General features: G+C 35.5%; 1 protein-coding gene across 4 annotated transcripts in view; it reads right to left on the reverse strand.

Annotated features, from left to right (window-relative positions):
* The window catches only part of ptpn4b (protein tyrosine phosphatase non-receptor type 4b), a 45,269-nt gene that overhangs the window by 17,277 nt on the left and 13,232 nt on the right, over nucleotides 1-14,760 (reverse strand). For all 4 annotated transcript variants that reach the window (XM_048182761.1, XM_048182764.1, XM_048182760.1 and 1 more), the window contains 11 exons: nucleotides 12,785-12,892; nucleotides 12,248-12,290; nucleotides 12,063-12,141; nucleotides 11,389-11,433; nucleotides 11,246-11,298; nucleotides 10,142-10,262; nucleotides 9,837-9,924; nucleotides 7,362-7,450; nucleotides 7,161-7,224; nucleotides 6,243-6,415; nucleotides 1,202-1,270 (listed from right to left, as the gene is read on the reverse strand). In XM_048182761.1, the coding sequence (XP_048038718.1) occupies nucleotides 1,202-1,270; nucleotides 6,243-6,415; nucleotides 7,161-7,224; nucleotides 7,362-7,450; nucleotides 9,837-9,924; nucleotides 10,142-10,262; nucleotides 11,246-11,298; nucleotides 11,389-11,433; nucleotides 12,063-12,141; nucleotides 12,248-12,290; nucleotides 12,785-12,892 (932 nt within the window). The remainder of the gene's footprint in view (nucleotides 1-1,201; nucleotides 1,271-6,242; nucleotides 6,416-7,160; nucleotides 7,225-7,361; nucleotides 7,451-9,836; nucleotides 9,925-10,141; nucleotides 10,263-11,245; nucleotides 11,299-11,388; nucleotides 11,434-12,062; nucleotides 12,142-12,247; nucleotides 12,291-12,784; nucleotides 12,893-14,760) is intronic.

Consider the following 14,760-nt stretch of genomic DNA (forward strand, 5'->3'; position numbering starts at 1 on the left):
TTTATTTTACAAAAGCACAATATCTTGCTATTATTGCGAGTGTACGCAAATATAAATAGACCCTTTACAGTTTCGAATGATGTCTTGCTACTATCTGTATGACCATAAATGATGGAGTATTTTAAGTTGTTATAATGAGACAAAAACATTTGGCATTATGCCGGATTGTGTGGTGTAAGTCTCACTATTACAGTCCAGTGATGAAATATGCGTGTCCTAGAAATGGGAAGCCTCAGGTGTCGCTTCACTCGCTGTCTCCTCATAGAAAGGTGAAGTAGACTCTTTTTCTCCTTCTCGCTCATCTTTCCATGATTTCTTGAAAAAGCATAATATTGAACTTTGTGCATCCGGCATAGTTAACGAACTCTCACGCATAAAGAAAATGACAGCGAAGGCTACGCACAACACGTTAATCAAACCAGTAAGTTTGAAAACAGCCTTCGCCTTTTACCGCACAGCATTGGTCGGTCAATCAATCAATTAGAGAAACAAATCAACAACTCCTTAAATTTTTTAGTTTTTAGTACTTAATACACTCGAGGAGGCTGTACTGTACCAACTACCTTAGGGGGGACTAAATGCCGCTAGGTGGAGCAAACAGCCTGTTAAAAATAAATGAAAAGAAACCTAGCATTGGGGATTTGTTGCTCTTTCCTGTTGTACCGAACTCGTATCAAACCGTGACCCCGTGTACCATTACACCCCTAATAGCAGATATAAAATAAAACTGTAGTGCTGTGAACCAGGGTTATTATAGTTAACTAAACCCAAATCCACAGAAAACATTTTTTGCAACTTGAAATAAATGTTAACAAACAATAAAATATAAAAACTTAAACTTATTATATTTCAAGGAAACTTTTCTTTATACTTGATATTAAAAAACTAAAAAATAAAAATTTATAAAAACTGTAGACATTTAAAAAAAAAAACAACAAAAAAAAAACATTGACAAACACAACAAATTACTACAATTTTAATTAAATTTAAAATTAAAACAGAAAATATGAAAATCAAAAACTAATTCAAATTTAATAAAAACTATAATAGGATCTCAATATACTAAAACAACACTGCTGTGAACAAACAAACACAATGGTTGGGTATTACTACTGCATAACTTTTCACTTCCAAAAACTCTACTTACATAACGCATATTATTTGCAGCGTTCCCCTCATTGGTTATTAAAAAATGTGTTACCGTGCAAAAACTCTGTTCTTGATGCCTCTTTCCTTTCCGTACTGTACAGACTGCGCCTCTGTCCTCCCACTGCAAAACAGCCAGAACATAGTGTCACTGCAGACTCTCAAAACTCAATTTGTGCAAGAATCAGGAGAGATAGCCATACAACAGATGACAAAATGACTTCTAATAAGGGTAGGCGATATAAAATATATAAATCGTATCTTTTTCTTCTTTTTATTATATTAATTTATATGTAGAAAATTACCAAACCGATAAACCACAATATTAAGCACACTTTTACTTTTAAAATGTGGCAAATGAGGGAAAAAAGTTATTGATAACCATTAGCTGAATCATTGTTTTGAACAAACTCAGAAATAATTCAGATCAAAAGGAGCTGATTTGCATGTTCCCATACTTGCATGTCACAAGACAAGGAGAAAAGAACAGCAAAAACAATATAACGATGTTGAGTCTTGTTTTCTGAAAAAGATAAATTAATAAATAAAATAAATAAATAACCCAAATTAAGAGTTTATGCTTAAATCAAGAAAAAAAAACAATGGGGTCAAAAAAATAATCTTGTTTTGGCTTTGAATTAAGTTTATTTTTGGCATATTTTTTTTCTTATTCCAAGCATAAATTCACTCAGTTTGGATTTTCTTTTTCAAGACTTAATATTAGGGCTGGGCGATATGGCCAAAACATTTATCAAGATAAAAATGTAATTTTATAAAAAAAAATTATCATCAGCCAATATTGATAATTATCAAAAAAAAAAAAAAAAAAAATCAAATCTTTTCAAATTTAAAGGCAGATTTTTTTGCTCCTGAGTGAAAGCTGTAGAAACCAGATAGTCAATTGTGGTTTTAAACTACTCTTTATTGTCAGAACATGACAAACGCTTCACTTTTCACTTTTCCGGTCATTTTTCCATAACAAAATAAATATATTCATAGAAGACGAGAACAGTACAGGCTGCAATATTAATAATATTACATTTTTTGTCTCTTAGAAAGGCACATTTGACACTAGCTCGAGTTGACAGTAGTAGCTTGAGTTAGGAAGCAGGGTAACACTTTACTTGAAGGGGTGTGCATAAGACTGACATGACACCTTCATAATCTTGACATGACATGTGTCATGAATATGAAGGAGGTTTTATGCATGTTTAAGACAACGGTCATTAAATGTCATTCGCTCAATTATGTCATTTTTAATGCAAAGATGACATTGTTTGAGATGTCTTTGTTACGACAACTTGACATAAAGCAATACATCATAACCTGTCAGTGTCTTTGTCATGACAACTTGACATTAGCAAAACATCATAACCTGTCATAAACATGACATAGCAGATTAATTATCAAACTTAAAAAACTACTTAGCTTTATGGGTTAACATTACATTACATTATTTTGGTAACACTTCAGTAAAGGGAACACATATATAAATGATTAACTATGACTTTTCCCTCAATAAACTCTTAATTTACTGCTTATTATAGTTAATTGTTAGGTTTAGGTATTGGGAAATTAAGAATGTAGAATAAGATCATGCAGAATAAGGCATTAATATGTGCTTTATAAGTACTAATAAACAGCCAATATTTTAGCCATATGAATGCTAATAGTAATAAGCAACTAGTTAAAAGACCCTAAAATAAAGTGTTACCATTATTTTATAACAGTGTCATCTTTTTTACAAAATTTGAAATTGTCTATTATCTGACCTTCTGTTGGAGAAAACTTAAAAAACAAAAAAAAAAAAAACATGAAATGAAAAATAGTCATGACGCTGTTATAAAATTATTTGTCAGAGTATTGTCACTTAATGACATTTTAATGACAAGTTCAATTTGTACCACTGTACTTGAGCTCAAGATACATATTCATGACACTATTATAATGGCCTCATGTCAAAACCAACTACATGACAGTTTAATGTAATGTTAACCCATAAAGCTAAATGATGTCAAGTTGTCACGACAAAGACACTGACAGGTTACGATGTATTGGTTTATGTCAAGTTGTCATAACTCTGACATCTCAAACAATGTCATCTTTGCATTAAAAATGACATAATTGAGCGAATGACACTTAATGACAGTTGTCATAAACATTCATAAAACCTCCTTCATATTCATGACACGTGTCATGTCATGATTATGAAGGTGTCATGTCAGTCTTATGCACACTCCTTCAAGTAAAGTGCTACCGGAAGCAGATATAAATTTATGTTCATTAACAAAAACAGTAACATCTGAAATAATTGTGACAACCACCTCATTTTTATATAGTAATTTAAATATTCTGTTTTGAGTTTTATTAAAATGAACCATTGGTCTTCTTTTATAGTAGCACACATTTAGATCATGATAACCACAGTTAAAACCACGCATTTAGCACCTCAATACCATGGAAAAATATATGGTTTCTATGGTATTTGTATGAAATACATTTAGTATAAATGCAGAAATGCTGTAGCTTAACCACAAAAAAAAAAATAATTAAAAAAAAAAAAAAATACTGTAATTATATTCCATTACTCCTTTAACACATTTAACACATGTCTACATTAATAATATCATAAAAAATTCAATATGAATATCCCACACTTCTGCCACAATACCATGGTGCAGTTAGTGTTACTGGAGAAAATCCATGGTAAATGATGGTGATTTGTAGATTGTAAAACCTTCTGACTGTATCGATGTGCACAGTGTTTCTCATGTTTGTCAGAGCGGTTTCATCTGGCTTTGAATTCAAGCGCTTCTCACTGTTTAGTGGTTGCGTAGTAAAGCGAGTAAATGTATGAGCTCTAGTAAGCTCGCACTGCCATTTGAACTTTGAGCCGAGCGGATAAATGGTCTTTGTTGTGGATCAAATGAGTAGCGCTGTTTCGTTCCGCTTTTGCCGCATACACATTATATCAAACATTTATCGGACTCTTGTTATCAAGGAAAATTATTTTGTGATAGTTGTCGTTACTGTTTTATCGCCCAACCCTACTTAAAGGGGTGGTTCAGCGGTTTTTTCTAGACTTGATTGTGTTTTTGGGGCACAGTTTAACATGTCTTAAAGGGATAGTTCACCCAAAAATGAAAATTTGATGTTTATCTGCTTACACCCAGGGCATCCAAGATGTAGGTGACTTTGTTTCTTCAGTAGAACACAAAAGATGATTTTTAACTCCAACCGTTGCAGTCTGTCAACCGTATAATGTGGGTCAATAGGAACTTCTTTTATAAGAGTAAATAAAACTTGCTTAGACAAATCCAAATTAGTGATGTCTCGCGCTTATACTTCAATGAGTGCTAGACATCACTGCCGTTGTCAGAGCGCGATCAGACCTCACTAAGCGAGTGCTGAACGCAGTTGGACATAGTGGTGTTTTAGAGGTAAAAAATGATATAAATACTGTTCGGTTTCTCGCACAAACTGATCGTTTCGTGTCTTAGGACATCAGTGTGTCGTCACGAGCCGCAGGGTTTAATTTGAATTTGTCCAAGCAAGTTTTATTTACTCTTATAAAAGAAGTTCCTATTGACCCACATTATACGGCTGACAGACTGCAACGGTTGGAGTTAAAAATCAGCATTTGTGTTCTACTGAAGAAACAAAGTCACCTACATCTTGGATGCGCTGGGGGTAAGCAGATAAACATCACATTTTTATTTTTGGGTGAACTATCCCTTTAATGCTTCGTTTTTTTGAAAACGCTGTATTTTTCATATATTTTAGCTTTATTCAACACCTCTGTTTCCACTGTCATACGAACGGCTCGTTTGACTTCCTGCTTCTGATACCACTCCCTCCGAAATACGCAATGTGCTCAGATTGGTTAGCTGGCCCAGTGTAATCCAGAGCCATCGTGATTCGCTGAAGCGTCCGGAAACGCCACGCCCTTTACCATTTGTTACCGGTTACATGCGCTTCGGTTATATTGTATGCTCAATTTGATTATATTGCTGTATCAAATTGAGCCCGAACCAGACCCAGATGAACAGCAATCGCGGCTTTTAAAGGACGTTTATGAATGGTATTTCATTTAGTATTTGTGTCAAAGTGTTTAGATGCTGTCACTGCTGTTTGTTAGCTTTCAATATACAGTTTTATCCTGATTAAAGCTTTACTGTAGCCGAATACATGACTGAGTAGTAGCATTTTTGTAAAGGTAGCGTTTAATTTATAGCATGATCAACTGTTTGTCTATGAACATATACGTTTGTTGGTGTTTGTTGGAGAAGTATGCACTATAATACAGCTAACTGGCTAACGAAGCAAAAACAAGTTGCTCTTTGTATATGTCCTTGATGCAAACAAAAATAGCAACAGAACTATACATTTAAAAGACATGTACAAACAATAAAACCTTCTTACAGTTTGGGGCAATAAACAGCAGCTTCTGCGTTTAAAGTGGGAACTGCTTCATCTTTCAGTAATGGCTTTTGTGCAAATCCAGCATTGAACTCGTGTAGATTGTGAAAGCTGTCTTCAGCACCACATCCAGTGTAGAAAATATCACAGATTATAATGGGTTCTATTATCTTTTGACGCGCCGCGCCGCTCGCGTCCGGTGTACACAACTCTTCCGCTTCCATAAACTGCGCCACATGGCCACGCCCACTTTGTTGCGTGTTCCCGGGGGCGTGTTTTGCAGGGTTTATGATGTCACCAACCCAGGAAGAAGCTCGTTGTAGTCCAAACCAGTCGTTTTTGTAGGCATTAAAATGCCTTAACTTTACAAGACAATATCTCCGTGTGCATCGAACTTTCAGCGCTGTAACTTTGCAGATATTGTTTATGCTCAAGCAGCAACATTACACACTAACTAAAGTTAAAAAAGTGAAATCGCATTGAACCACCCCTTTAATATTTTAATTTTTAGATATATAATATTTAGAATTTTTAGATATTTATTTACTGGAAAACAAGACAAAACTCAGGATGAACATTTTTTTTTTTGTAGTTTTGCATAAATTTGAACTTTCAAATGTCATTGTGTGCTCCTATATCCTAATAAACAAACAAAAAACCTTTTCTATCGTTCTCACCAGTAGCGGAACTTGGATCCGAGGGTGAAGTACTGCAGGAAGAGGTTTCTCTCAGGAGGAACGGGTCGCTCCAGTCTGAAGAACGTGTGATGCTCCACGCAGGCCTTCCATAAGTTCTTACAAGCTCTGTAGTTCATCATGTTGAAACCCAATAAAGACTCTCTGTTTTCAGTCTGTGACACACAGAAAGAAATAAGATAGAGGAAGATGAGAAAGAAAGATTGGTGAGCTCATTTTAGTATGTAACAATTTCTGTAGTTAGTACCAATACCAATAAAATTTCACAATTCAATTCCAATTTCACTACTACAGCCAGTAACTGATCGTATGTAATCTGTATTACATAACCAGATTCCAGAAATTAAGTACTTGTAATCAGATTATATAACATTTTAAAAACAGATATATAATCAGAATACAGTTACTTTTTTTATTGATTACCTACCTGGTTTTGCTTTTATATGTTTGGGAAAGCCTGACGTAATGTAATGTTTAATGCAATTCATGTTGTTGATGCAAAGAATGGAATATCATTTCTTTCTATTTGTATTTTTATAATCAATACTGTACAAGATTATCCTATTCAAATCAATGTAATAAACAACGCAGGTCAAAAGTAATCTAAAAGTAATCAAAATATAGTCTGATTACCTAAAATGTGTAATGTAACCGTCACTAACGATAATTTCCATCATGTAATTTGTAATCAGTGACAGACTACAATTTGTATGTAATCTACCCAGCACTGACTAGATCATAGTTTCATATTAAAAATGTTAAACTGAAATGTAGCCATGTAGTTCTGTAGCATTTTCAGTTATTTAAACATCAAGTAATAATGAATGTGATCTGGTATAATAATCAGTGAAAGACAGATTTCGATTAAATGCAAAACAATACATCTAAACAAATACATACCAGTTCTTTTCTTAGTTGTATAAAAAACTGTTTAGATTTAAAAGATATTTTTACAATTTTCAACCTGAAACACAAGAGAAAGAGAGGGAAGGGGACATAAAAGATGATTCAAATGAGAATTTGTATTCACAGGCTTTCAAATGTGTTTACTGAAATGGATTTGCCACTTCTAAAGAAATTTACACCTAAAACAACACTTACCATGGAAAGTGGTTGACTCGTACCCTGTCCTTATACACGGAGATGCCGGCAGACAAAACTCCAATGTAAATCTCTGCGTTACAGTGGTCCTGAAATCATGAAGAGTAGGCAACCATAAGGATGCAGTTACCATGGCAACATCAAAACCATTTTGTTTTAAGGAGTGCTTAGACTTTTGGTTTGCTTAAGAAGGGATGCTCAATATATTGGCGACCATTTCACTATCAGCCAATAATGACAGACGGATAGAACATCACAAACAAACAACAGATCAAATGAACGACAGAATGAATGATACATAGAACAATATATTAGTAATGCAACGACATTTCAACAACCGAATATTAATTTTATTTGGTTTCCAAAATTAAGTTTCTGGGGGCCGAAATCATTGACTGAAACTGTGATGTTGAACTGTGAATAACTCTAGAAAGGAGCGTTTTGCTAAAAATATGCACCATATTACATTTTCCCTAAACCTGTTGTTCTTACATATTTAAATGTATGTTTGAATAAATCGGTCATGAAAACAAGTTATTACAGCCACTGTTTAAATGTTTAAACTTCAACAACCAATTAGAGTAAAGTAAATAAATAAACTAAGAACACAAAAAAATAAAACAAAACAAAGAAATAAAAGAAACACAAAATTAAAGCTGCAAGCAGCGATGAAAGGGCCCTCACACCCGGGCTTACCGGCCTTAGGAAAACAGTGAATAATGGGTGACATGCATGTAAGTGAGTAAATACAGGAAAAATATGGCAAAGTCATTTCAAAGTGCCACACTTCCGGCTGCCAACAGGTGTAGATGTAGATGTCTTCAGGCCAGGACTATTATCAAACATGTGAAGTTTGGGGCAGATTGGACATCGTATGCCTGAGTTACAACTTCCTGTTTTGTGGCGTTAATCGCATACATTAGCACTTAGCCAAATGCTGCATGATTTAACTCGTTTCTAGTATGTTTGGTACTTCATGGCATATTTAAATGTGTTTCTGGGAGTGAATTACAGTGCAAAGCATGCCATTTCCTGTTGCCAGCAGGTGGCGCTATGACTAACTGAATATTGGCATATGTGAATCAGACATGTGAAGTTTGGGGCAGATCAGACACTGTCCCTGCGTTCCATTCGGAAGGGCTCATCCCTATGCCCTAATCCCTTCAGAGGGTTTACCCTCCGGAGTGAGAGCTTCGAAGGGATGAAGGGTGTAGAGGTCAAAAAAACTCTTTTTTTGGAACGCACTTCTGCATCTGCGACAATCAAGGAGGAGTAGATTGTGCAAACTGCGCCCTTTGTTCAACGTTAGTTTATTTATTTATTTATTTTGGGTTTATCGCACCATATTGTATATTGTATCTATGAATTTGAAACATTTGAATGGACTGATAAAGGGAGCTGTAAAGTATTTTTGTTGAAGTACAATGTCGTTTTGACCATATTAATGTACCAAATCTAACTCGTATAAATATTCAATAGTATAGAAAATACTATACATATATATTTATAGTTAAAATTGAACTCTGAGCCTCCTGTACCCATTCTGTGACGTCAAACAACTTCCCTGTGCAAAGGATCATGGGGGCCCAAAGTGTCCATCAGTTGTACCCTTCAAAATCCTTCATTCCGAAGGGCCCTTTGAAGTGTCCAGTTTTGAGCACTTCAGTTTGGAACGACCCTTCAATATGGCGGCCATGATTATTTTCACTCCGAAGTGCCCTTCGGAGGGCGACATATCCCGTTTGGAACGCACCGTGTATGCCTGAGTTACAACAGCTTCCTCTTTCATGGTGAAACATCAGACTTTGTCAGGCCGCCACGAACAAAAACTCAGCAAAAACTCAAGATCTTCGCAAGTTTAACATCTCTAAGGCCTTTAGATTAGACTGACCAAATATGATGTTGATCTGATTAAATCTCTAGGAGGAATTTGTTAAAGTACAACGTCTGGAAATGGCAAAAACTGCAAAAAATTTTGCAGAGAAATTTCACAATATCTCACTTACTGTTGGGTTTTCAGATTTTGCACCCAGGGACTTTTTTGTAGGCATTGGGCTGTTACTGTCTACCGAATTTCACACTTGTACGTGAAACATAGCGCAAAGGGTGTATAATTGAAATTTTGTAGGTGGCGCTATCGAGCCATTTTGCCACACCTAATTATAAAACCCATATCCGGTATAATATAAAACCCATACCCATACCCATATAAAACCCATATATGTAAATGTTCACCACTTCTGACACGTATGCAAAGTTTCATGAGTTTTTGAGCATGTTTAAGCCCTCAAAAATGTGATTCATTTCGGAGAAGAAGAATAATAATTGACTGAGCAATTCCAATAGGGTCCTCACACCATCGGTGCATCCTTAGTTTTAAGTGGCACCAGATATCATTCAAGCCTCTAGTGTTTGTTTGCAGTACATCTGAAACAAGAGGGGCAGCCAGTGGGGTAAGACGGGCCAGTCACTCACCCGAGCATAGTGCAAGTCCACGCCGTACAGCTCCAGCGTCCGCGCAGCATTCAAGTAGTTAAACTCGGACTGAGCTGGTGTGAGTCCACTGCGAGAGAGAAGAGAGACTCAATCTCAGAGATCCACAAACAATGAACTGCCTTGTTCCACAAATCTGCCAGTGTATGTGTGTGTGTGTGTGTGTGTGTGTGTGTGTGTGTGTGTGTGTGTGTTCAGCTGTGACCCTTTGTTCCTCCGTCTCCACTGACACTCAGTTAAATGTAAGAATCTTTAACACGCTGGAGGATTTCATGGACACGTCTTACTTGTGCTCTTGGTGAAGTTTGGCGACCTCTTTCTCAAAGTCCTGCGGAGGGTTGGGAATGAAGCTGTACTCGGAGAGGTACCCAGGCAAATGTTCAGAGTGACTGTAGTCCCCCACCTCAGCTGAAACACAAAACAGGCCAAGAAACCATGTGTGCATGTATGTCAACGTGAGCACAATGTGTCTTTCACCCTTTCAAAGAACCAGGCTTCCAGTTTCCTCATGGAAGCTACTGGAAACCCTTTAAAGCCAACAAGAATCAAAATCGACACCATTTACTTTTATTCCCAAACAACAAAAAATTGGCTGATACTGATAAGATGATCATTTTAGCAAAATTATTTGTGGCCAATAACCTAATAAAATTAATAGTAATAAAATCTTATAAAATCTCGACAAACAAACACAAAAGTTATATCTCAACATTAAACATCTGAAGCATTAAACAATTTTGTACAATTTTCTCGACAAAACCCTACTAAACCGAAATCTAGTACATTCATCTCAACATTATTATCTGAAGCATTAAACAATTTTGTATAATTTTTGACTTAAAAGAATCAAATGTGAAGCTACTAGTAAAACAGAGGAGCTTTGCTGAGTGTAACATGACTGGCTACTACTGCAGATTGTTAATCATGTAATAAATCGACACTAGCCACATTTTTCAGCTTTATTACTGGAAATGGGTCAGACAAGGGACAGGAAAGAGACAAAAGTCAGATCATGAACTATTTGGCAAACCATAAAGCCTTTGTGCATCCTGTGTGGACGGTTATGTCACCAGCCAAACAAAACCGCAGGTCAGTAAGTCTGCAATCAGTTCCTCAGTTCTTGCTTCATTAAAATTGATGTTTAAATAATGATGAATGGCAAGTAAGATACTTTGCACAATATCATGAAACTAAGATACAAAATATAGAAACAAAATACACCTCATAATAGATACAATACTTTTTTTTTTTTAAAAAGTGTTTCGAATTATCTGTCAATGATTTTAAAATTAGTTAAATGGCTGAAAAATATTCAGCTACCATGCTCTAGATATACTGAAAAACCCATAGGACCACTAATTGTTAATGCATTAATAATCTGAAATACTTACCCTGAACAGCATAAGAAGCCAGAAGAACTGCAGTGTTTTGTGGGCAAGGAAGCCTAGTAAAGAGATAGAAATGAAAATTGTTACATTAGTTTAACTTTGAGAGGGAAAATTATGACTTTTACATGTAGAACGTGTGTCCTTACCTGCCGCTCAGAATATCCTGCTTCAGTTGCAAAAAGTACAAATACCTATGATAAAAATACAAATATCACATACAAAATCACTGTTGAATATGTAATAAGCTTCAAGACAGAGAAAATGTGTTATTTTTTCTATAACATAGAATTAAAGCTGCAGTCCGTAACTTTTTTTGGTTAAAAATGATCCAAAATCAATTTCTGAGCAAGTATGTAACCAGCCAGTGTTCAAAACTATCTCATTATCTTAGCTCGATTCACAACAGTAAGCTTGTAATAATGTTTTATAATAAGAGCGACATGTTGGATTTCCGCCGGAAATTCAAGCATGCAGCAGTTCCTCTGTGCGTCATTACGTCACATCCGTAAACAGAAAAAAGGAGTCTCGTCCAGGCTAGTCGGTTTTGTCAGGTGAGGATGCTGCTTGTTGCGAATCATTTATAGCCTGCTCTCACAGCAGCTGAAATAATTAAACTTTTCATTTTGATGGCGGATTGTAATCCAGAAAGATCCAAATGACAATCATCAGTGACAACTGGAGCTTCACCTTTAGTCAAAAAGCAAAAGACTTTGGACTGTTGAGTGGCTACAGGTAACGCTACAGGTAACGCTAATATACACATAGTCATAGCAATGCTGATGTTGTTAACATTAAAAAAAAAAAAAAGGGAAAACTGTACCTTGTGTACTCTTCCTGTAATTTACCAGGGTCACTCACGAAAAACTTCACCCTGAACCTCAGATTATGTGGGGACGGCCCTGAAAATGAAAAATTACAAATCAGAACATTTCATTCTGATACTTAAGAGATGAATAAAATAAAAAAAACCTTCACATTTAAAAATGAAAAAACAAAAACACCTACTTTTGAGCTGTTTTCTAACAGGTTTGTTTGGGTCCAGCCACCTCTGAAACACACAGTCATAAATGATTTTCAACATCTTGTATGAAATTTAGGCCACTTTTCACTCATAGCCCAACATTTTCATGACAATTACACAGACTCAGCAATGTGAAAGACCAAAACTGCTTGTCGAGTCCAAAATCAACAACATTTAATTCATGCAATGAATTAAACATTCACCTCGTTTTTACTAGGAGCAGAAACAGAGCAGCATTTTAATATGTGACCTGAGAATCAACTTGCCTGTTTGCGCTGACACTGTGTGTAGAAACTAAAATAACTACCGAACTGCTTCGTATTCTCTATAAATAACAGACTGAAAATGATCAAGGTACATGGGTAATATTTTTGCATCTTTCACATCACTGTTATGCAAAAATGTGAATTTTTCAGGTTCAATGCTCTATTCATGCCACATGAGGTGCTGCTTGAATGAACAGGGATTTATGGGTGATCTGTTGCCGATAGCGACAGCCAAGTGAAAAATGAGCGCCTTACCTGGCTGTCAGAAGCGTCGTCTGCTAGTTGAAGGCCGAAGTAGTCTTGCTCTGTTAGCTCCAAGTGTTTATACACTACGTCCAACAAGATCCGCCCCTGATCTTGCTTCTACAAGAGACAGAAAGTGTGTTTTCATATCAGTTCTGGACTGCTATATAAAAACAAAAGAAAACACTCAAAAACAAAACAAAAACCTCACAAAAACACACTAAACAATTAAAAAAAAAAAAAAAAAAAAAATCAAATAAAACCAAACCAAACTACAAAACAAAAATTAATCCAAAATAAAACCAAAACCAAACCAAGCCAAACACAAAATAAAAACACACAACAATCTGAAACCACTAAATAAAACAAAACCAAAATATGACAAAACAAAAAACTAAACAAAAACCAAATCAAAAACCAAACTAAAACACAAAACAAAAACCAAACCAAGCCAAATACAAACTAAAACACAAAACAAAAACGCAACAAACCAAAACACACAACAAAAACCAAACACCATTTCAAAACACAAATCAAAACACACAACAAAGTGAAAACACAAAATAAACCAAAACAAAAACAATACACAAACTAAAACACAAAACCAAACCAAATCAAACCAAAATACAAAACAAAACCTTTTGCTGGAAAATTAATTAATTTAATGTCTTAAGTAATGTCTTTTTTGATAATGCAATGACTTCAATACTGTATATTTTTATTTTGGAAACACCACGTTTATTAGGTTACATGGTAATACCATGTTTCTGGAAAATGAAATATGGTATTTTCACACATTAAAAAAGAAAAATGTAAATGTATTGCAATATAGTTATATATAGTATAGTTGAAATAACATGTTTTATTACCAACTTTTTTTTATTACCAAAATGAAAACTTGAGACTTGAAATATTATCCTCTGAATTTGGGGCAGTTTTAACAGACAAACGTTTGCATGCTAGCTTAACCCTTCAGCCCAGCAGATCTGTGCAGCATGTATGATCATGACAGCCATGGCCTCAGGACACGCTTTTGTCGAACCCAGGAATGTGAAGCATCTGCCCAAAACAGCCCCTCTGAGCGCCACGCGGAAAACCAACCCGAGCCGCCACATCGCATAAATCCAGTCAGCCTCTATTGTACCTCATAGACGGCTGGTCTCCTGTGGTGATTCTTACCGACCTGCCATTTAGCAGACATTTTTCATCCAAACCAATTTATTGCACACTAACGCCAGCACTGCAGCTCAGGAGTGAAATGCTGATACAGCAAAACTGAGACATCAGTAACTTTGCGGTTTCTGGGTCACCTCTACCTAGGATTGAACTTGCAACCTCTGGAAGATCATTATCTACACAACTCTAAAATGTACTCATGGTTAGTAAAGGAACAGTTCAGTCAGAAATAAAAGTCCTGTCATCATTTACACACCCCCACGTCATTCCAAACATGTATGATTCTTTCTTCTGTGGAAAACAAATGAAGATACGTTGCTAAATGTTCAAGCTGCTCTTTACTTTCAATAGGAAAAACAACTTGAATTTCAGGCTGTTCTTTACACAAAGCATCCGTATGGGTTTAGAATATTTGATAGTGCACAAATCAAATGAACAACATTTTGGAGCTTGACAGCACCTTGGTCAACATTTATTTTGGTCATATGGAAAAAAAAGCAGCTTAGACATGTAGCAAAGTATCTTCATTTGTGTTCCACAGAAGAAAGAATCATCCGTGTTTGTAATAACACTTAAAAGATGGCAAAACTACTCTTTTCATAGGGAAACTACTCGTTTCACAGATTTTCTGTGGAACAAAGAAGTTATTCTTCAAAGTACTTCAAGAGGTTTATGAAGAATATTTAAATCTTTAGATTTATTTCTAAAGATTCTCAAGAATTTAAAAGGTTTCCTTAAAGTCTTTTAGAGTTCTTTGGAACCCTTAAAGAAGTTTCTGTCGGACTCCAGGGGAAGAATCTTTGGATTTTTTT

This window comes from Megalobrama amblycephala, linkage group LG2, assembly GCF_018812025.1.
Source record: "Megalobrama amblycephala isolate DHTTF-2021 linkage group LG2, ASM1881202v1, whole genome shotgun sequence".
NCBI lineage: Eukaryota > Metazoa > Chordata > Actinopteri > Cypriniformes > Xenocyprididae > Megalobrama > Megalobrama amblycephala.